Below are 24,365 nucleotides of genomic sequence, written 5' to 3'. Positions count from 1 at the left end.
TCTGAAAATGAACCTTCCAGCTCAATGAGCAAACTTACATCCTAAATTGTTGATCTTTACACATAATAATAAACCATCTGATCTAAATCAATTTAACTTTGTTGTAAGGTAGATACTGTTCAGCATGTAAAACCATTCATACAGGCTTTGTTTTTCATAGCGTTAATACTTTAGAAACTAAAATTAACACGTCACATTTTGTACCCAATGCAAGGATAGGAGATTAATAGGAATCTTGGCCAACAGCTAAACCAATCTCTCATCTTATGATATTTCTTTGGCTCTGGGAGATGTTTCCATATTACATAAATGCAAATTGATGTAAACTAGACTGATGAATCATTCATTGCATAACTAGTGCAGACAGGTTAGTACACTTAGCAAAACAAAACGGAATTCAAAAAGGAAGTGTTTCACGTTCAGCAAGCATTATATCGATAGTAGGATTAGAATATTGAAACTAAGCTGAGCCTCACATTTTGTTTGTGCATTCATTTCTCTTGTAAATCTATATTACATGTTTTTGCTCACACCACCACCCTTTGCATTTTTCTTCCTCCACCTGAAGGATTGAAGCAATATGAGCCATGACTAATTCACATATCCATGATTAACCAATAGGAGCTATGATTTAAGTGGCATGAATCCAATTAAAACAAGCATTTCTCCTCTTTAACACTCCTTCCTAAACCTCACACTGGTCCCCAGTGAAAAGAGCAGCTTGGAATTGACATCTGGGTCTGTCTCATCAGTGTTGAATGTGTGGTGCTAGAAAAGCACAGTAGGTCAGGCAGCATCCGAGGAGCAGGAGAATTGACCTTTCACTAAGGCTCCTGAAGCCCAAACCGTCGATTCTCCTACTCCTTGAATAGTGCCTGACCTACTTTTCCAGCATCACACTCTCGACACTGATCTCTAGTATCTTCAGTCCTCTCTTTATCCTCTCTCCTCAGTCTCATCAGTCTCAATATTTTTCTCAAAAATGAACTAGAGGTACAAAAGCAAACTGGACTGATGTAAATTCATACCTTACACCCTTGAGACTGCCCTGTAGTGATCCCATTCCCGCCCAGTAAAACATTTCCACAATGCCTATAGTGCAGGAGCAAATGTTTTTTGCTTGTGTGTCATAGGAACACCACCCATGAAGAACAGTCTCTTTAGCCAGTCCTCGGGTGTTCAGTGAAGTGGTGGCTGCCGAGTGCTAGGCAATACACGTTGTCAATACATCCCCAAAGTCAAAATTCAGCCAGGACCCACAATCTCTCTATAACCCACTGTGAGGAGCTGCCCAGCTGCACTGCACAACAGTTAACATTACCTTCATCGCTGTTCTGATCCTCAGTCCTGGTGTTTCCCAGCATATGGGCCTCAATAGGGCCAACAGCACATGTATAGATAGTTATTATTAAGCAGTAATTAAACATCACCAGCTCTATTTGTACATGCACAGTCAGCCAACTGTGTTTTCAGGTCAATAAACTTTTTTTTATATAAAAACCCAGAAATTAACCATTTCTAGCCACAACCATCAAGTTCATTCCAACCATAACAAAAGAACTGATTACCAAAATAACACTTTTGTAGGTCTGCGTTATTCTTCAATAATTAATAATTCCGATTTAATTAAGAAAAGATATAAATTATACTTTGTTTAGTTATGATTAGTTGTGCAACATTTTCTGCAAGAAAGAAAGTATTATTGCCCAGGTTAAAAAGGTCAGGTTTATTATTACATTTTTGGCTCAAGCTACTATAAACGTAGGCTAACGAATGCACAATACTTCAAGATAAAATGCTTTTACTTAAAGACACTAGCTCAGTTGTGTAACTTAAAAACAAATATACATTGGCATGTAAAGTGCTTTAAGAGTTATTTTGAGCTTTAACTTGCTTTAGACATTGACAGTTGTGATGGTCACTCATAGTTAGGGATATTGATCGGTCTTGGGGAATATCACTTAGAACATTTGGGATCATAATTAACTCTTGGGAGGTGACACTATATACTGTAAACAGATTCACAAATTGTTCTACTGATGTCTGTTATTTTGAGCAAAGATCTATAAGTTGGTAGGCCAAGAGAAAGAAGCTGTTACAAACAGGGATGATCTTACAAAGTAATTTGAATGGCAAAAAAATGAACCAGGAGATAGGAGGAAATGATATTACGAAAATGAGCCTTATTTCTTCAAGAAAACTAAACAGGAATTGAACAGATATTACCTAGCAAATCTAAGACAGACTATGAATTGTACACAGGAGAAAGTGTGGACTGCAGATGCTGGAGATCAGAGCTGAAAATGTGTTGCCAGAAAAGCGCAGCAAGTTAGACAGCATCCAAGGAGCAGGAGAATCGATGTTTCTCGGAAGGGCTGAAGATTCCTGAAGAAGGGCTCATGCCCAACATGTCGATTCTCCTGCTCCTTGGATGCTGCCTGACCTGCTGCGCTTTTCCAGCAACACATTTTCAGCTATGAATTTTACACACACTAACATGAGCCATTTGGTGTGTCTGATCATGAAAAAAAGAGGGTAGTGATGATTTTTAGTGGTTTGGGATACAACGAGGACTGAAGACAGGAGAACTTCAGTCAACAAACAGATCAAGACACCGGCATTTAGTCAACAGATGTCACAATCTGGTATCCTGAGATGGATCAACAGATCCAAACTGTCTGTGTGGAATTGGCACATTCTCCCTCTATCTGCTTGGGTTTTGTCAAGGTGCTCCGGTTTCCTCCCACAATCCAAAATGTGGCGTTAGGTGAATTGGCCATGCTAAATTACTCATACTGTTCAGGGATATTAGGTGCATTACTCAGAGGAAATGGAGGGGAATGCTCTTCAGAGGGTCAGTGTGGAATTGTTGGGGCAAATGGCCTGTTTCCACACTGTAGGGATTCTATGATTCAAAGGTGGATCGGGGAAGCAATGGCTTCCGGGCATTATCATTGGAATATTAATGCAGAAACTTAGCTAATGTTCTGGTGACCCTGGTTTCGATCCCATGATGGAAGTTGTATGAATTCATATTCGATTTTTTAAAATCTGAAATTAAGAATACAATGATGAGCATCCACTGCTGATCGTCAGAAAAACCTGTATGGTTCATTATGTCTTTCACAGGAGGAAATCTGTCATTTTCACCTTGTCTAGTCCCCACAGGCAACCCCAGACCCACAACAATGTTGTTGATGCTGAACTGCCTTCTAAAATGGCCGAGCAAGCCACTCAGTTATATCGATTGTGACAGTTAAAAAGAGAAATAAAACCAGATGGAGCACCTGGCATCAATCAAGGCACCTGAAATGACAATGGCAGAAACAGTTCTGTCTACTTGCAAAAGTGCTCCTGATTGACATGTGGGGCTTGTGCAAAAATTGGGAGAACGGTCTCACAGACTAGCCAAGCATCAGCCTGATGTATTTATGCTCATAGAATGTTCCAGACACCACCACTACCATGAGCTGAAAAATATGTGTTGCTGGAAAAGCGCAGCAGGTCAGGCAGCATCCAAGGAGCAGGAGAATCGACTTTTCGGGCATGAGCCCTTCTTCAGGAATGAAGAAGGTGTGCCAAGCAGGCTAAGATAAAAGGTAGGGAGGAGGGACTTGGGGGAGGGGTGTTGGGAATGCAATAGGTGGAAGAAGGTTAAGGTGAAGGCGATAGGCCGGAGAGGGGGTGGGGGCGGAGAGGTTGGGAAGAAGATTGCAGGTTAGGAAGGTGGTGCTGAGTCCGAGGGTAGGGACTAAGATAAGGTGGGGGGAGAGGAAATGAGGAAGCTGGAGAAATCTGCATTTATCCCTTGTGGTTGGAGAGTTCCTCGGCGGAAGATGAGTCGCTCTTCCTCCAGGCGTCGTGTTGCCATGGTCTGGCGATGGAGGAGTCCAAGGACCTGCATGGAGGAGGAGTTAAAATGTTCAGCCACAGAGCAGTTGGGTTGGTTGGTGGGGTATCCCAGAGGTGTTCTCTGAAACGTTCCACAAGTAGGCGGCCTGTCTCCCAAATGTAGAGGAGGCCACATCAGGTGCAGCGGATGCAGTAAATGATGTGGGTAGAGGTGCAGGTGAATTTGTGATGGATACCACCACTACCATCCAAAACATGGATAAAACAGCTGAATTCCAGAGGTAAAGGGAGAATGACAGTCTTTGACATCAAGGCCATAGTTGACAAAGTATAACCACAACTAGAGTATTGTGTACAGTTCTGATCACCACATTACAAAGAGGACTTAATTGCTCTGGAGAGAAAGTGCAGAGAAGATTTACAAGAATGTTGTTGGGGAATGGAGATTGTAGCTCTGAGGAGAGAATAGAGAGGTTGAGGTTGAGAAGGCCAAGGGCAGGGTGACATGATTGAGGTATACAAAATTGTGAAGGGTCATAAACATAACAGCTACGGAACCAATCTGAAGCCCATCGAACCTATACTATTCCATTCTCATCCATATGCCTATCCAATGACCATTTAAGTGCTCTTAAACTTGCCAAATGTACTACTTTTGCAGGCAGTGCATTCCATGCCCTTACTACTCTGAGTAGAGAAACTACCTCTGACATCTGTCCTAAACCCATCACTCCTCAATTTAAATGTATGTCCCCTCATGCTAGCCATCACCATTCAAGAAAAAAGGCTCTCATTGTTCAACCTATCTAACCCTCTTGATGATCTTATCTGTCTCAATTCATATATATGTTCCTCAGCCTTTCCTCATAAGACCGTCCCTCCATACCAGGCAATGTCCTAGTAAATCTCCTCTGAACCCTTTCCAAAGCTTCCACTTCCTTCCCATAATGCAGCGAGCAGAACTGTATGCAATACTCCAAATGTGGTCGTCATAGATTCAAGCTAAGTGGCAGAAGGATTAGAGGGGACAGAAGGAAAAATGTGGCAGAGGATGGTGGCTGTCTGGAATTTGCTAATGGAGTTAGCGGTGGAGGCAGAGTCCCTAAATTCATTGAAAAAATTCCTGGATCGGCACCTTCACTGCTGTAAGCTGCAGGGCTATGGGCTGTGTGCAGGAAGATGGGATTAGAAAGGGCATCTGGAAGTCATTGGGTCTGTATGAATAAGATGGGCTGAATGGCCCCCCTTCTATGTATGGTTCAATCAAGGAGGCCTATCTAAACTGCAAACTGTTAATCAGGAAGAAAACTCTCCACTGGTTGGAGTCTTATTTGCACAGAGGAAGATGGCTGTGATTATTCGAGGTCAGTCATCTCAACTACAGGACGTCCCCTCAGGAGCTCCTTATGGGAGTGTCCTAAGTCCAGTCATCTTCAGCTGCTTCAAATGACCTTCGCTCCAGCATAAGGTCAGAAGGGAAATGTTCACAGTTGATTGCATAATGTTTAGCACCATTCATGACTCCTCAGATACTGAGGAGTCCATGTACAAATGCAGCAACACCTGCAAATATCCAGACTTGGGCTAAAATGAGGCAAGTAACACTCACGGCACACAACTGGCCATCTCCAACAACAGACAATCTATCCAACACCTCTTAGCATTCGATGGGTTACGATCACTGAATCCTCCACTAATAACATCCTGGGGGATATTATTGATCAGAAATTCAACTAGGCTTGCCATATAAATACAGTGACTTGGAATCCTGTACTGTGTAACTGACTTCCTGACTCCCCAGCACTCCTGATGAAGGGCTTTTGCCCGAAATGTCGATTTCGCTGCTTGTTGGATGCTGTCTGAACTGCTGTGCTCCACTGATCCAGAATCTGGTTTCCAGCATCTGCAGTCATTGTTTTTTACCTCCCCAGCATTTGTCCACTATCTACAGGGCACAAGTCAGTAGTGTGGTGGAATACTCCCCACTTGCCTCAGTGAGTGCAGCTCCAACAACACTCAAGAACTCTAACACCTTCCAGGACAAAAAAACAGCCCAATTAATTGGCACCAGATCCACAAAATATTCACTCCCTACACCACCTACACTCAGTAAAAACAGTGTGCGTAAATTATAAGAAATTCAGAGATCCTTAGAAGCATCTTCCAAACACATGATCACTTCCATCTAGAAGGACAAGGACAGCAGATATATGGGAACACCACCATCTAAAAGTTCCCCTTCAAGAAAATTACTATCCTCTTCTTTTCCTGCTACTGGGTCAAAAACCTGGAATTCCCTCCCTAACAACATTGAGGGTGCATCGACAGCATTTTAAGAAAGCAGCTCACCACCACCTTAGAGGCCAAGTGAAATGAACAATAAATACTGACCCAACCACTGATGCCTATGAATAAAACAAAACATTGATTTTATAAATATAAATTTCTAGATAAATCTAGATTCTGTAAAATAGGTGAAAACATTTGTACCTGCAGTGGGTCTTGGAACTAATCAGCAAATGTTTGATAGGCTGAGTTGAATTAACTTGGGTCTTACAATTAATGTTAAAGTGAACATCAAAATCTTACACAAATACAATAATTGCTGGAAAAGCTCAGCAGGTCCAGGAAGCATCTGTGGAGAGAAATCAGAATTAACGGGCTGTTCCGAGGAAGGGTCACCAGACCCAAAATGTTAATTTCTTGCCATAGATGCTGCCAGACCTGTTGAGCTTTTCCAGGAATTTCTGTTTTTGTTTCTGATTTCCAGCATCTGCAATTCTTTTGGATTTTATCAAAAATCTTGCACTTTATTCTGGGAGTCTGTAGCTTCTAGAAGTATAAAACAAATCTCTAACTTCACTTGAAGTGTTATCTTCTCTTATTTTCATTAGATATTAAATATTAGATTATAACATATAAAAGTACCTGTAGAAGAGTGACTGGGACCGAAAAGTGTCATAGAGGAGAAACGTGGAGGCTGTTAGAAATGCAAGTAACCAACTACACTGTAATATAGAGCGGCGCTCCTATAAAAAAGAAAGATGCAGAGTAGTCACTTTCAGTCTGAATTTGCAGAGTTCAAAAAGATCATGCATTCTCTTATCATAGCAAATTTCAATCCACAGGATGACAGTAAAATAATGTTTGTCAGACTCAGTGCAAGCAAGAGGATTTACCACCTGGAGTCCATGACATGGACCATTTCTGTTAGATTTTATCTGACAGCACATTTACGAACTGAGTCACTACAACAACCTTGAAATAAATGCGTAGGTGTGAATACTGGCTAATTATGCAAGGTATATGTTGGAGATTCCCAGTAAGGAGGCATGGCTTCAGGAGCAGAGGGACGAAAACTGGCAAAATGTTTTTAAATAAAAGAAACCTACCTGGAGGAAGACCTGATTTATAATTATCTTGTTTGCATAAAGGAAAGTTATGCACAGTCCAACACCGACTGCAATACCTAACAGAACAAAAGATATTTGTGATTGACTGGAGTGGAATTTTATAAATATAAAATTAAAAAAAAACAAAGTTCACTTAAGTGGGGAAGGGGAAACATTTACCTAAACTGTGACATCAACCTAGACATGCCAAAAGGGAGGCAACTGGATACTCGGGCATCACAATTGTTCCTAGTTACTAGGTTTGTGCATTATATTAGATAAGACACCTAGACACACAGATGTAACATATAGTGTTATTCCAAAGGTGAATTTCTTTGCTGTCCTAGAGGGCCGGTGTAGACTTGTTGGGCCAAAGGGCCCGTTTCCACAGTGTAGGGATTCTATTAGATTCTATATGAGCAGGGTAGTGTAGATAGGCAGAAACTGTTCCTGCTCATTTAAAAGAAAAGAGAACAAGAGAGCATAGGTTTAAAATGATGTACAAATGAAGCAAAGTGATAGGGTGTATAATGTATTGGCTGGAAATATTGTGGAGACAGGCTCAAATGAGGAATTCTGAAGGGCAATGGGTGATTATTTTGAAGGAAATAGTATTCAGGGATGGGGATTGGCACTAGGTAACAGAACTTGTGCAGACACAATGAATCAAATGGCCTCCTTGTGCACTGCGACAATTCTGTAATACTGTGAACAGCGGCTGGGATCATTACATTGTCCAGATGCAATAATGGGCCTTGTCCAAATGTTTTTTCAACCTTATAAAAATTTCAATTCCAAACATATATTTTAGGGAGCTGTTCAAGTCTCAAACTCAAAATTCTTCACTACAGCATGGTTTCCAGCAACATTTATATATGCTTAGAGCATTTGCATTATTCTATTAATTGACTTGACACGAGAGTGGATAAATGGGAATTATTAAAGTCTACATTTAACAATCTGTAGCTTCCATTTTTGATCACAAAGTATAGCTCATTATGAACTGTTGATTGATCCAATGCCAACACTTCTTACAGCCAGAACTCATAGGGTCCAGGTTAAATTACTAACTAACGCATCCTTCTGTCACCTCCCTCTGCACTGCAATATTTCCTGACTCCATCTTCGAAGTTTAATGGTTTCTCTTCTGACTTTGGAAGGCACTGCTTCACAGTTTCCCACCTCCCTACACCCGCATGATATTGACCAATCAATTTATCTCATCATAAATTCTCCACATTCCACCACTGGGTGGCCCTCAACCTTTTATTTCTCAGCTTACAGAAAGGTTGTTTTGTGTAAAAACAGAAGTACACACTACATCCAGATGGCTTTAAAATTAAATGGCTGAAGATCTCACAAATAAAACCATAACAGAATTCCCATGGCCATTGCTGGGAATAGAATATATAAAAGACATACATTATATAGTTAGCCCTAATTTTAGGTTTACTTTTTAAATTTCCTCCCAAAACAGTTCTCCTTCTCCGTCCCTGACCTGCAGCCCCAGACTTTTGTTCTATCCCAATCAGTGGGGCGGCAAGATTCTGAAATTCTGCAAGCTTTTTCCTTGACTGTCTGGCAGGAAAGTTAGTTCAAATTTAAGCTTGTGAATCTTATTGATTTACATCATTGTCTCTAAACTTATTAAAGCCACAAATTCCCATGTACAATCTTTTGTTGAAGTTCAACAAAAAAAAATCAGTGTGTTATTGAAGCACAGTTAAGTAAGATTACAAACAACAAACATTTGGTTTGAATAATGTTGAAAAAGACACTTTGATGAAGCTTTTTACCTTCCACTCATTGGGATAATTTACAAGACAATTCAACCAACATTTATGTTGCTATGAGAGAAAAGGATGCTGATAGTTGGCAAGTGGACATTGACAGGTTAAGGCATTGCCACGTAGAATTCAATACACTAATCAATGATTGATACAAACTGACAGGTTTTATTTAAAATTTTAAATTTGATTGGTTCTGAGAAATTAACCAATGGATTGCTGTCACCTATTTTGTTGATTTGAAACAGAGACAATGGATGTACATGCTCTTTCTGGTTTGCAAACAACAGGACCAGTTATCAAGAATGGCAAGCACTTTGTTGATACCACCATGCTTGCTAAGGATAGCTATTCCAAGTTGGCCTTGAGGCTTTGCAACACCGCCACATATTCACATTGCAAATGAAAATCAGATAAGTCGTTTAGAATTGTGCAAGGCGCTAGATTGGCTAGGTACACCGTCACTGCCTTCAGGAGATGCTGGGCTTATGGTGGGATAGCTGTGGGTAGAGGTCTTTGAACTCAGCAAATATCTCTTCCATTTGATGTGGGATGAAGATGCCAAAATTGAAACCATGCACAAGGACAAACTTCTTGCTTTCTTACCATACATAAAAAATCTCATTGAACTGTATTTTTAGTGGCATCATTAATTACATTTCCAAACTATGGAAGACTCCAAGGTGATCACGGAGGGGGGGGGGGGGGGGGGGGGTCCTCAAAAGTGCCTCAGAGGTTTCAGCAACAATGCTGTTACAATGCAGTAGCAATGAGTGATGCCAGGTATGTTGGCCATTCCAAAAACTGGCAGATCAAACAATACTGCATCTCTTTGTAAACTCTTGTGAACAGGCAAACTATATTCAACCAGTTACACATGCAAGACTCAAGTTAAATGTGATTCTGTTATTGGACAACACTTTGCTGGAAAATCCTGCATTCAAAGTACTACCAATTTAGGATGAGTCAGTTGGACTAGCGGTGTGATGCACGTACATGTATTTGAAGCCATATGCACTGTTCATTGCAAATAAAAAGAACATGTAGTCATACTGCTTGTTTCAATGCAACAAAGTAGGTGACAGCCATTCGTTGGTTCAATTTTCAGAAAATTATTCTGATCAGTCAACATGCTTAGAATTTAAACAAAACCCAACTAACTGAACACAATCTAGGAGTAGAATTAGACAATTCAGTCCTGAGCCTGCTCCACTATTTGATAGGAGCATGGCTGATCTCATCTTAGCCTCAACTCCACTTTCCTGCCCACTCTCTGTAATCCTTCGACTCATTAAAAATCTGTCTGTCTATCTATCTCCTCCTTTAAATGTCCCAGCAATCACCACACTGAATTACTGAAACTCAAACCCGTAGAGAAGTAATTTCTGCTCATCTGTTTTAAATCTGGTATCCTTTATCCTAAAACAATCATCTTTCACTCTAGATTACTTCACAAAGGAAATATGCTTCTTGCGTCTACTTTGTCAATCCCCTTTAGCGGCTTATAAATTTTAATTAGAGCTCCTTTCATTTCTAATCTCCAGAGAGTACAGGCCTAAACTCTCTCCATAAGCAACCCATCATCCCCGAAATCAATCTAGGGAACCTCATCCAAACTGTCTCCAATACAACTACATACATGAATTATAGGGACCAAAATTATACAATAATCCAGGTGCAGTCTTCTTAATTACAGCAACACTTGCCTACTTTTGTGTTCTATCCTTTAGCAATAAATTCTATTTCCCTTTCACAATACCTGCTGTAATTGCATACTAGTGCAACCATAAATAGGTGCATTCTAATGGTAACGCATCTACCTCTCATGCAGTATAACTATTGGTTTTCCTCTTGAATTGGTATTCTTGTGAATCATCCTGATGATTTCAACATAAAAAAAACTTTACCAAAATGTGTCTTTTTTTCAGTAACATAGAAATATTTTGATCACGCAGAGAACAGAAATATGCAGATCAGAAAATCATTCTGTAGGGGAGAAACCAGCCAGGGGTTAGGCTTTTCATCCTTGACAACTGCTAGAAAGAAAAAGGTTTTGTCTGTTAATCTCTGTCTAATGACTCTTGCTACAAATAGCCAGAGGTTCTGTCACAATTAATTCCTCACTCAAAAATGAATTACCGTAATTATTGACTTAGGGCAGAATCACGCCTGGATTTATACGCAACAGTCACTTGCAAGAATACCAGAAATGGCTGGCACCAAAAAAAAAACTGATGGTAAAATGGGAGAAGAGTAAATAACAAATTAATTAAGAACTTGTCCCTTCTAATATGAACCTCAGTAGTTCCAGTGACATGAGTTGTTATTCCACATGTAAACAGGACCAATTTTTACATTTAATGATTTTAAAGAGTTCAATGTGTTACGAGTGACACAGAAGCCCAAATAGTTGTAACTGGCTTAAAGCAGAAAAGGGGTCCAACAGATAATAATTTGGAGATAAAAGAAGCATTTTTCAAATTAAAAAAAAAGCAAAGCAATTTAAACTATCCTCCTGGAGAACACTGAACTGGATAACTGCAGATCTTCAAAGCATATGCTGCAAAGGACTGTTTTACAAATATTTCTGGGCTTACCAGCCTCCCCTCCCCCCAGTTTCAGTTTGCTCCCCTCTCTTCCTGAAGACATCAGTTTGACCTAAGATACAGCTCTATCTAAATGCTTTCTGTACTATTGTATCATTGAAGTTTGGGGCTAAAGAATAAACATAGGAAGGCTATTTAACCGTGGAACGTCTAGAAAATTAGTTTGTGTATATGAACAAGCATCAGTTCTAGTGATCTGCACGGGGAACCACATAATGTGGAAACTAAAATGGGAATCTCTTTTCAGTCCACTCAACTTAATTTTACATATAAAAAGATTCATTCATGGGATCTGGACAATGTAAATTGGGCCAGCAACAAGTGTTCCTAGCCTCTCTTTAGTTGCCCTTGAGATGGTGGTGGCAAGCTGCTTTCTTGAATCACTGCACTCCATTTGGTGTGGGCACACACACAATGCCGTTAGGGATTACGTTCCAGGATTTTGACCCAGCAACACTAGGATCAGCAATGTATTTCTTAGTCAGGAGGGCGATTATCTTGGAGAAGTTGCAGATGGTGTTCCCACATAAGTCGCCCTGGTCTTTCTAGATGGTATCGGTTGATTGTTTGAAAGGTGCTGTCTAAGGAGCCTTGATGAACTGCTGCAATGCATCTTACAGGTGGCACACACTGCTGCCACTAAGCAGAATGATTGAGGACATAAATGTTTGTGGATATAGGTGCCAGTCAAGCAGCCTGTGTATCCAAATGATGTTAAGCTTTGAGTGTTGTTGGAGTTGCAATCATCCATTTAAAGAAGGAGCAGTCCATCACACTCCTTATTTGCATCACGTGAATGGTAGAGGGGCTTTGGGGAGTCAAGAGGTAGAGTTACTTGCTGCAATATTCCCACCTCTGATCAACTGTTGTAGCCATAGTATTTATATGGCTAGTCCAGTTCAGTTTCTGGTTAATGGTCACCTCTTGAGTATTGACAGTGGGATTTCAGTGATGGTAATGCCACTGAATGTTAGCAGGCAATGGTTAGATTCTCTCTTGTTGGAGAGGGTCACTTGTTGGCACGAACATTGCATGCCAGTTGAGAATCCAAACCTGTGTAATCTCCTGACCATGTTGCATTTGCGCAAAGACTACTTCAGTATCTGAGGAGTCCTAAGTGGTGATGAACATTCTGCAATCGTCAACAAATGTCCCTACTTGATCTTATTATGGAGGGGAGGTCATTGATCAAACAACTGAAGTTGTTTGATCCTAGAACACTACTCTGTGGAACTTCTGCAGAGATGTACCGGAACCAAGGTGACTGACCTCCAACGTTCCCATTAACTCTAGTTTTACTAGACTCCTCCATGCCACACTTAGCCAAATGCAGCCTTAACGTTAAGGGCAGTCACTCTTGCTGTACCTGGAATTTAGCTCTTTTATTCATGATTGAACCCAGGGTGTAATGGGGTCAGGAACTCAGTGACTCTGGCAGAATCCAAACCGAGTGTCATCACATAGATTATTGCTAAGCAAGTGCTGCATTATACCACTGTTGATGACACCATTCATCACTTGACTGACAGCATTCCAGACTGAGCACTCTCATGTCAGAGTATTATGACAGACTTTGAGAACAAGTCTAATTTCTTTAAAAATCAAGAGCCCCAAAAATCTCTCAGAGGGTCAGTCACCAGGTCTTCAAACACAGGATACTAGAAAACAAATTCTGAATCTGAGAGCTGAATAAGAAAACTTCAATGCGATTTGGAATTCATAAAAACACCCACAACTCAGCCAAAAGTCTAAAATGTGTCTCATACCTAGTGCATGCTGAAAAACCAGTTTGGCACAGACGATAAGAATATATGGGAGACTCTTCTGAAGCCACAGAAAGATGGACCGAAGTTCTGAAATTGAGCTAGTGGATTCCCTGTCATCTAGTTCAGATCTTTGTCCAGCAGGACCCTCTGACCTTGGAGGAGAATGTGAGTGACTGTGAGAATGAGAAAAGTTTGAATGCTGGGTATCTACCCCAGATCTGCTGCGCTGGTCTTCAGGTGCTTCCACCTGAATTTTAACTTCTCCATCTTTGGAAGGACGTGGCATGCTCTCTGGAGTCCCAAATAAAGCAGGATGTGAATCCATGCTTTCTCCTACAATTCCATTTAATGACGATGCGTGGTGATGGTTGATGCCTGTATGCATGGTGACAAATTCTTTCTGCATTTCCGATCCTCTTCCTGCTTGGCTGTTCAGGATCCCTGATCTATACAGTCCTCCAGAGCTCGGACCTGAATCTTTCCTACAACATTAAACATCAAAACAGTGCATTAGATCCAAGATTAGCAATCACTTCATATTTTGTCACAGAAGAGGTATTTTGGATAAGTTGCCCATTTTAATATTTTTATATTAGAGTGGCTTATTCTGAATGCAGTCACAGTAGAACAAGAGATTACTTTGTGTCCATGTCACTTGGTTCTGGTTATAATGTTTCATAGTTATATTGTAAGCATTTTGTAAATTTACCATTTATATTTGTTGGGATTCTGCACCCTAGTAATAACTCCCACAACATAATCTGGGACTGGCTTGGTAGATCCAAAATCATCGGGTAAAAAATGAGGTCTGCAGATGCTGGAGATCACAGCTGCAAATGTGTTGCTGGTCAAAGCACAGCAGGCCAGGCAGCATCTCAATTCAACATCAATATATTCTTCTAAAATACATCATTCTGGTATTGGTAATGTTGGCTCAGAAAGTAACTCACTCAACCAATTCAAGGAAAAAAGACATTGCTATAGCACTTCTCAGGATCACAAGAACTCTCAAGCTTTTTACCGGCTTTGAAATACACAGTCATTATTGTCATGTAACAATTTTGTAAATAGCAAGCTTCCACAGGCAGCAATGTGATAAACGATTAGATATCTGTTTTGGTCATGACCTTCGCAGAGCCATTAATTCAGTCTAGGACCAATACCGATCCAAACTAGAGACCCAAACAGCCAGCCAGCGACTATAGCAAGGACTAAATGACATCACAGGTTCTAAAAAGATACCGTGCAAGGTAGTAGAGAATGACATATCCCTCCCAGATCATCTCAATGCCTTCTACACTCGCTTTGAGCAGAATTTCGGCAGAGTGGTAACACCTATCCCGACAAGTCCTGACGAACCTATCCCAACAGTCACTGGATCGGAGGTCAGATCAATTTTCCTTCGTGCAACTCCAAGGAATGTGATGGGACCAGATGGAGTACCAGGCCGTGCACACAGAGCATGCACAGATCAACTGGCAGAGGTCTTCTAGAAATTGAGAAATTAGATTACTTTCAGTGTGGAAACAGGCCCTTCGGACCAACAAGTCCACACTGACCCTCCAAAGAGCAACCCACCAGACCCATTCCCCTACATTTACCCCTTCACCTAACACTATGGGCAATTTAGCATGGTCAATTCACCTAACCTGCACATCTTTTGACTGTGGGAGTAAACCGGAGCACCTGGAGAAGACCCACACAGACACGGGGAGAATGTGCAAACACCACATTCGGTGGACAAACAGTTACCCAAGATGGGAAATCTAGGACATCTTCAACCTCTCCCTGCAGCAGGCCACTATCCCTGCCAGTTTCAAAAGGGCCAACAACATCCCTGTGCCTAATAAAGCTCATGTAGCATGTCTCAATGACTACCACCCAGTGGCCCTAACTTTGGTGGTCATGAAGTGCTTTGAAAGGCTGGTCATGGCATTAGACAAAAGTGAGGACTGCAGATGCTGGAAACCAGAGTTTAAATCAGAGTAGTGCTGGAAAAGCACAGCAGGTCAGGCAGCATCCGAGGAGCAGGAAAATTGACATTTCGGGCAAAAGTCCTTCATCAAGAATAGAGGCAGGAAACCTCCAGGGTGGAGAGATAAATGGAGGCGGGGGGAGGGGGGGTGGGGTGGGGTGGTGGTGGTGCTGGGAAAAAGGTAGCAGAGAGTACAATGGGTGAATGGGGGTGGGGATGGAGGTAATAGGTCAGAGGGGAGGGTGGAGCAGATAGGTGGGAAGGAAGATAGGCAGGTAAGACAGGTCATGAGACAATGCTGAGCTGGAAGATTGGAAATTATGTAAGTTGGGGGGAGGGGAAATGAGGAAACTGGTGAAGTCCACATTGATGCCCTGGGATTCAAGTGTTCCGATGCGGAAGATGAGGCGTTCTTCCTCCAGGCGTTGGGTGGTGAGGGAGCGGCAGTGGAGGCGGCCCAGGACCTGAATGTCTTCAGCAGAGCGGAAGGGGGAGTCGAAATGTTGTGACACGGGGCGGTGGGGTTGATTGGTGCGGGTGTCCTGAAGATGTTCCCTGAAGCACTCTGCAAGGAGGCGTACAGTCTCCCCAGTGTAGAGGAGTCCGCATCAAGAGCAATAGATACAATAAATGACATTGGTGGATGTGCAGGTGAAACTTTGATGGATGTGGAAGGCTCCTTTGAGGCCTTGGTTGGAGGTGAGGGCGCAGATTTTGCAATTCCCACTGTGGCAGGGGAGGGTGCCAGGATTGTCTTGGCATTAATCGACTCCAGCATCCCCACTACTCTTGACCCATTCCAATTTGCCTATTGGACTAACAGATCCACATCAGATGCCATACCACTTGCCTTTGACATCTTGATACCAAGAACAGCTACATAAGAATCCTACTTATTGACTACATTTCAGCCTACAACACTATTTCCTCAAAACCGATTACTAAACTTAGTGATCTCGGACTAAGCCCCACCCTCTGCAACTGGATCCTCAGTTTCCTGACCCACAGGCCACAATGAGTAAAGACTGGGGACAGTATTTCATCATCACTAAAACTCAACACTGGAGCCCCCCACGGGTGCGTACTCAGCCCCCTACTGTACTCACTGTATACCCATGACTAGTGCCATTTACACGTTTGCTGATGACACCACCATAGTCAGTCAAATCGCAGATGGCAATGAAACAGACTACAGACTGGGGTGGGGGTGGTGGTGGGGGTGGGGTGGGGGGGGGGGGGGGTGGACTTTGGGCATGATGCTACTCATGCTCCCCTACCCATTAACAGCATAAAGGTGGAACAAGTGGAGAGCGTCAAGCTCTTGGATGTGATCATCAACAACAAGCTTTCTTGGACTCTTCATGTGGACACTCTGGTTACAAAGGCCCAGGAATGTCTCTTCTTCCTCAGGCAGCTGAGAAAATTTGGAATGATGGCAAATGCCCTTGCCAACTTTTATTGGTGCGCCATTGAGAGCTTTCTGTCTGGATGTATCACTACTGGTACGGCAACTGTACCATTCAAGATCAGAGACAATTACAGAGAGTGGTGAACTCAGACAATCACAAAAGGCCAATCTCCCATCTATAGAATCTATCAGGCCTGGCTGTCAAGGAAAGGGCACCAACATTCTCAAAGATCCATCCCACCCTAACAACCTCTACCATCAGGGAGGTACAGAAGCCTGAAAACATGCACCAGTTGGTTTTGAAACAGTTTCTACCCTACTGTTGTTAGAATACTAAATGGACTCTCAAACTCTTAACATTCGCCTGTACCTGTGTTTTTGTTTTTGCCACTGTTTACCTATTATTTACTTATCTATGCTACTTAACTATGTGATCTGCCTGTATTGCTTGCAAGACAAAGCTTTTCACTGTGCCTCAGTACACATGACAATAAAATCAATTCAATTCAATTGAAAGATAAACATTTAATCAGTATATTGGGGATAACTATACCACCATACCCTTCAAAATACTGTAATGTGCTGTTGCTGCAATAAAGGCAATAAGCAAAAACTATTTAAAAAGAAAGAACTGCATATGCTGGAAATCCAAAATAAATCCAGAAATTGCTGGAAAGACTCTCTAGTATGGTAGCATCTGTGGACAGAAAGCAGAGTTAACATTTTGGGTTCAAAAGAAATTTTACCCAGGAAAAGATTGGTATATTGCTGAAGATGGTTTGGGGACTGGGGTGGGAAGGTGGAGCCCAGAGAGGGGGCAAACAGTTGGGCAGACAATGAAATGGGTAAAGATCAGAATCAATAAACGCTAATGAGGACCATTAGTGGTTAATAATGGGTTATTTCTGGTAGCAGCCCATACTATGGCAAGGTGTGATGAGTGGTACTTGGGTAAGGACATGGAAGGTTGTGTTCAGGCCCTAAAATTATTGAACTCATTAGAGTCCAGAAAGCTGCAGGGTCCCCAAGCAGAAGTGAGATGCTATTCTTCCAACTTGTGCTGAGCTTCACTGAAACACTACAGCAAGCTGAGACAGAGATGTTGGCCAGGCAATACGGTGGTGTGTTGAACTGGCAAGCAACAGGAAGCTGAGTCAATTTTTGCAGACAGAATATAGGAACTCTGCAAAGTAGTCACCCAGTCTGTGTTTTTTCTCCCCAATGTACAGCGGACCACACTGGTTTGAGTCAAGTACAGGAAAATCACTGCCTCACCTGGAAGATGTGTCTGGGATCTTGGATAGTGAAGAGGGAGAAAGTAAACAGGAAGCATTGCATCCCCAGCGATCACACAGGAAGGTACCTTGGGGGTGTAGGGAGGTGCTGTGGATGGAGGAGTGGGCCACATGTCCCAGCGACAACCATCCCCAAAACTTTATTCATTTGTTTAAAGTAGACATTCCAAGTGCTGACTTAGGGTGTAGGTTTGCTCACTGAGCTGTAGGTTTGATATCCAGACGTTTCATTACCTGGCTAGGTAACATCATCAGTGGCGACCTCCAAGTGAAGCGAAGCTGTTGTCTCCTGCTTTCTATTTATATCTTTCTCCTGGATGGGGTTCCTGGGGTTTGTTCCTGGGGTTCCTGAGGTTTATGGTGAGAAACCCCAGGAACCCCATCCAGGAGAAAGATATAAATAGAAAGCAGGAGACAACAGCTTCGCTTCAGCTCAGTGATCAACCTACACCCTAAACCTCAACCTGAGCTACAAACCTTCACAAACCTTGCAAGTGCTGACTAAAATTTGTTGCTGAACCAATATAACAAAAAAAAGTCAACTTTTCATTCATCACAGTTGCAGTTATGGGGAAGGGAATTTGCTGCACGCAACTTGGCTGTCACATTTCACTACATAGCAATAGAAACATTTCAATAGTAGTTAACTGCTTCAATAGTAGTTAATTGCTTTGCAGCATTTTAAAGGGTTCTGAGAAAATTCATACAATTGTTTGTTACAAATGCAAGGCATTTGCGGGAGACACATATGAATTTTCTGTTCCGAAATCCTAAGTAAAAGGCAAACACTGAGATCATTTGTTAACAACTGCAACTCCTGTACAACCGAAAGTAAAACAAGTAGGTCTCAACAGATTAATTTGTTTTGTTTTAAAAAGTGACTACCCGCGAGTATTCCTTTAAAGGGGAGCTTCCTTGTATTTACCTGTCATTTTGAGGCCGGTGTTTCATGCTGGAAGAATTCCAACATCACCTCCCCCTCACAGTTCTCCAGCTTTACCCCCCACCTCCAACCTTCAAACAGCCATTTCTTCAGCCAATGTCACAAACGAACTCCGGAAGAGGTCATAGGTGAGAGGTCACATTTCACTCTCCCTAATTATATATTTCTAAAATTGAATTTAGGGTAAGGCGAGGCGTCAATGACACCTTTTAAAATACGGCCGCCTTTTCTGCAGAAAAATATGTGACTTTTCTTTGAAAGGCCAACCGTCCGCTGACGTAGGGACGTTCGATGTTGCTCCGTTGCTTTGACAACGAATTTAACAGCGAGCCGTGGACAGGTAAATATTTAATTCGTAGCTTTGGCTTCTAATATTTCACAAATAGACTAACATATCGAATTATAATGATTTCCACTGTCTGCCTTCCTCGTTTTTAGTCATTTTTTGTCTCATCTGTTCAAGTGCAGCATTTGTTTCATAATCCTATTCCTCAGTCTTGGGGAAAGATGGGAGAGAGTTTTTCCCCCCCAAAGGCGAATTCACCAAAAATGATAGGTGAATTTCACTTACTATGAGATCCTTGATTAGGGTTGTTAACTGGGGCCAATCAGGGAGCCCTGGGCAACAGATACAAACAGGAGATTAAAATAAACACACCGCAGTTAGGCAGTAGTGTGGGGGTTTATAGAAACAAGAGAAAAATTATGAACAGGAGTGTCAGACATCCTATTCACTCTGAGAGTTGCCTCTGAGGGAGCTAGATCTGTGTCAATGACTCTCCATGTGTAAATAAAGGGTGACTTGGTGATGGGATACCAGCCTCTGGGGAGTTATGTCAGGAAACAAAAACAAACAGATTAAAATAAGCACCAGCGCAGTTAGATGATAGTGTGTGGTAAAAAGGGGGAAAAAAAGGAGTGTCAGACATCCTGTTGTTAGAAACAGACTCAATAAAATTTTAGACGAGACCAACAAATCTGGAAACAAGACAATTTATTACAGACTTGCAAGTACAGGCTGCAACTGCACAAAGCAATTGAGCAAATTAGACTTGGGTTAGTTTACAATTATACCTTTGAGCCGAGTGAGGTCACCTCTCCAGACTCCTAATTACCCAATCTCTCTTACTAGGCTATACAACTGCCCATCTTCGCTCCACCCTTGTTACTTCCCCTTCCCCATGTTGGCAACCTTCCTCCCTGTTAGTGCTGACATTTTCATTATTTTGTCGATAGTACATCAAGATATAGTTTAACATTTTGCAGCAATACTGCTGGTACATTCCATTCTCTGTACACTTCATCAACTTTGTATCATTTTTGTACAGCTCAGGCATTTTAGTTATCTCAATTTTTTTATGCTGAAAACTTATTTTAAAAGAGTTAACTTGTTTATATTATAACTCCAGAATTAGTATTTAATTAACCATAATTAAAAGTAAAGATACACTTCCCTAAGTACCTGCAGAGTTAATAATTTTTCTGCTGGACCCCTTTTCTTCATGTTCTTTTATATCTACAAAAACAACACTTCTTTTCATTTCTAACACTGTTCACTCTGAAAGCTGGCTCTGAAAAAAAGAAAAAGCAAACTGGAGATTACATGAGTGCTGGGAAAAAATAAGCACTACCGCAGTTAGGCGGTAGTGTGGGGTAAAAAGAAGATAAACAGGAATGTCAGAGATTCTGTTCACTCTGAGAGCTGGCAGAAAAAAGAGAAAAAAGAAGAAAAAAACAGGAGATTCAGTTAGGCGGTAGTAGAAGCAAACAAACAAACAGGAGATTCTTCATGGTGGTGGAAATTGAATAAAGATTTGTACACCTTAAGAGAAAACAAACAGGAGATTGCTGCTGTTAGGCGGTACATTGGGGAAAGGAAAAAAGGAAAAGAAAAAGAAAGGAGTACCAGAGGAAAGAAAGAAACACAGTATGTCAAGAGCTTCCGACTCTCTGAGAGCTGCCTCTGAGGGAGCTGGATCAATAAAAGAAAGGAATGTTTAAAAAAAATGAGATTCAGAATCTCCTTGAGGTGCAGACAGACATTTCTGTGGCAAGCAGTGAAAAATCAGACTGGTGTGTTGCCTCCTTGGTGCCGATATCAATGATGTCTCAGAGGGAGTGCAGAATGTTCTCAAAGGGGAGAGGGACGAGCAAGAGATCATTGTACACATTGGAACCAATGACATAGGAAGGGAAAGTGATGAGATTCTAAAGTGAGAATATAGAAAGTTAGGCAGGAATTTAAAAAGGAGGTCCTCAAGGGTAGTAATATCTCAATTACTCCCAGTGCTACGAGCTAGTGAGGGTAGGAATAGAAGGATAGAGCAGATGAATGTGTGGCTGAGGAGCTGGTGCATCGGAGAAGGATTCACATTTTTGGATCATTGGAATCTCTTCTGGGGTAGAAGTGACCTGTATAAAAAGGATGGATTGCACCTGAATTGGAAGGGGACTAATATAATGAAGGGAGACTTGCTGGAGCTGCTCAGGAAGATTTAAACTAGCAAGGAAGGGGATAGGACCCAGGGAGGTAGTGAGGAAAGAGGTCAATATGAGACTGGTACAGTTGAGAAAAGAAACGAGTTATACAGTCATGGCAGGCAGGTACAAAGCAGAGAACAAGGTAGGACTGATACATTAAACTGCATTTTATTTCCATGCAAGAGGTCATCAGGGAAGACAGATGAACTCAGGGCATGGTTAGGAACATGGGACTGAGATATCATAGCAATTACAGAAACATGGCTCAGGGATGGACAGGATTGGCAGCTTCATGTTCCAGGATACAAATGCTATAGGAAGGATAGAAAGGGAGGCAAGAGAGGAGAGGAAATGGTGTTTTTGATAAGGGATAGCATTACACTGTACCTAGGGAGGATATTCCTGGAAACGTATCCAGGGAAGTTATTTGGGTGGAACTGAGAAATAAGAAGGGGTTGATCACCTTCTTGAGATTGTATTATAAACCCCCTAATAGTCAGTGGGAAACTGAGAAACAAATTTGTAAGGAGATTTCAGTTATCTATAAGAATAATAGGGTGGTTATGAGAGGGGATTTTAACTTTCCAAACATGGACTGGGACTGTCATAGTGTTCAGGGTTTAGATGGAGAGGAATTTGTTGAGTATATACAAGAACATTTTCTGATTCAGTATGTGGATGTACTTACTAGAGAAGGTATAAAACTTGACCTACTCTTGGGAAGTAAGGCAGGGCAGGTGACAGAGTGGGGGAGCACTTTGGGACCAGCAACCATAATTATACTAGTTTTAAAATAACAATGGAAAAGAATAGACTGGATCCAAAACTTGAAGTTCTAAATTGGAGAAAGGCTAATTTTAATGGTATTAGGCAAGAACTTTCAAAAGCTGATTGGGGCCAGATGTTCACAGGTAAAGGGATGCCTGGAAAATAAGAAGCCTTCAGAACTGAGATAACCGGAGTCCAGAGAGAGTATATTCCTGTTTGGGTAAAGGAAAGGTAGATGTAGGGAATGCTGGATGACTAAGAAATCGAGGGTTTTGTTAAGAAGAAGAGGGAAGCATATGTCAGATATACATTGGAGAGAATGAGTGAATCCTTGGAGTATAAAGGCAGTAGGGATAAACTAAAGAGGGAAATTAGGAGGGCAAAAAGGGACACAAGATAGTTTTGGCAAATAGAGATAAGGGGAATCCAAAGGGTTTTGTGCAGATACATTAAGGACAAAAGGGTAACTAGGGAGAGAATGTGGCCGCTCAAAGATCTGTAAGGCAGCTGTTTTGTGAAGCCACAGGAAATGGGGAAGATATTAAACAAGTATTTTGCATCAGTGTTTACTGTGGAGAAGAACATGGTAGATATAGAATGTAGGGAAATAGATGGTGACATCTTGAAAAATGTTAATTTTATACCTGAGGAGGTGCTAAATGGCTTGAAATGCATACAGGTGGATAAATCTCTAGGGCCTGATCAGGTGTAAGCTAGAACTCTTGGGAAGCTAGGCAAGTGATTGCTGGGCCCATTGCTGAGATATTTGTATCATTGATCGTCACAGCTGAGGTACTGGAAGACTGGTGGTTGGCTAATGTGGTGCCACTGTTTAAGAAGAGCGGTAAAAACAAGCCAGGGAACTATAGACTGGTGAGCCTGATGTCCATGATGTTGTTGGAGGGAATCCTGAGGCACAGGATGTACATGTATTTGGAAAGGCAAGGACTCATTAAGATTAGTCAACATGGCTTTGTGCATGGATAATCATTTCTCATGAATATGATTGAGTGTTTTGAAGAAATAACAAGGAGAATTGATGAGAGCAGAGCGGTCAACATGATCTATATGGACTTCAGGAAAGCGTTTGACAAGGTTCTCCATGAGAGACTGGTTAGCAATGTTAAATCTCATAGAATACAAGGAGAACTAGCCATTTGGATACAGAATTGGCTCAAAGGTAGAAGACAGAGGTTGTTGGTGGAGAGTTACTTTTCAGACTGGAAGCATGTGACCAGTGGAGTGGCACAAGGATCAGTGCTGGGTCCATTTTTTTTTGCCATTTATATAAATGATTTGGATGTGAATGTAGGAGGTATAGTTAGTAAGCTTGCAAATGAGGCCAAAATTGGAGGTGTAATGGACAGCGAAGGAGGTTACCTCGTATTACAATGGACCAATGGGTTGAGTGGCAGATGGAGTTTATATTAGATAAATGTGAGGTGCTGCTTTTTGGAAAAGCAAATCAGAGCAGGACCTATACGCTTAATGGTAAGGTCCTAGAGAGTGTTGCTGAACAAAGAGACCTTGGAGTGCAGATTTATTGTTCCTTGAAAGTAGTCACAGGTAGATAGGATAGTGAAGAAGGCTTTTGGTATGCTTTCCTTTATTGGTCGGAGCATTGAGTATAGTAGTTGGGAGGTCATGTTGTGGCTGTGCAGGATGTTGGTTAAGTCACTTTTGGAATGTTTACAAGTCTGTTGCCAGAGTTGGAGGATTTGAGCAATGGGGAGAGGCTGAATAGGCGGGGCTGTTTTCCCTGGAGCGTCGGAGGCTGAGGGGTGACCTTATAAAACCATGAGGGGCATGGATAGGGTAAATAGACAAAATCTTTTCCCTGGGATGGGGGAGTTGAAAACTAGAGGGCAAAGGTTTAGGGTGAGAGGGGAAAGATATAAAAGGGATCTAATGGGAAAATTTTTCTCACAGAGGGTGGTGCATGTATGGAATGAGCTGCCAGAGGAAGTGGCAGAGGCTTATACAATTGCAACATTTAAAAGGCATCTGGATGGGTATATGAATAAGAAGGGTTTGGAGGGATTTGGGCCAAGTGCTGGCAAATGGGAATAGAATAAGTTGGGATATCTGGTTG

The 24,365-nt window shown here is 41.7% G+C and overlaps 1 protein-coding gene across 1 annotated transcript in view; it reads right to left on the bottom strand.

Annotated features, from left to right (window-relative positions):
* The window catches only part of rnft1 (ring finger protein, transmembrane 1), a 41,455-nt gene extending 22,345 nt beyond the window's left edge, over positions 1-19,110 (bottom strand). The window contains exons 1-4 of the mRNA XM_060848251.1: positions 19,007-19,110; positions 13,404-13,885; positions 7,245-7,321; positions 6,781-6,881 (exon numbers count right to left, since the gene is read on the bottom strand). Coding sequence (XP_060704234.1) covers positions 6,781-6,881; positions 7,245-7,321; positions 13,404-13,885; positions 19,007-19,032 — 686 coding nt within the window. The 5' untranslated portion in view covers positions 19,033-19,110. The remainder of the gene's footprint in view (positions 1-6,780; positions 6,882-7,244; positions 7,322-13,403; positions 13,886-19,006) is intronic.
* Positions 19,111-24,365: the final 5,255 nt, after the last annotated feature.

The sequence above is a fragment of the Hemiscyllium ocellatum genome, chromosome 31 (genome assembly GCF_020745735.1).
Source record: "Hemiscyllium ocellatum isolate sHemOce1 chromosome 31, sHemOce1.pat.X.cur, whole genome shotgun sequence".
NCBI classification, from domain to species: Eukaryota; Metazoa; Chordata; class Chondrichthyes; order Orectolobiformes; family Hemiscylliidae; genus Hemiscyllium; species Hemiscyllium ocellatum.
This window is presented reverse-complemented; position numbering and strand designations above follow the sequence as displayed.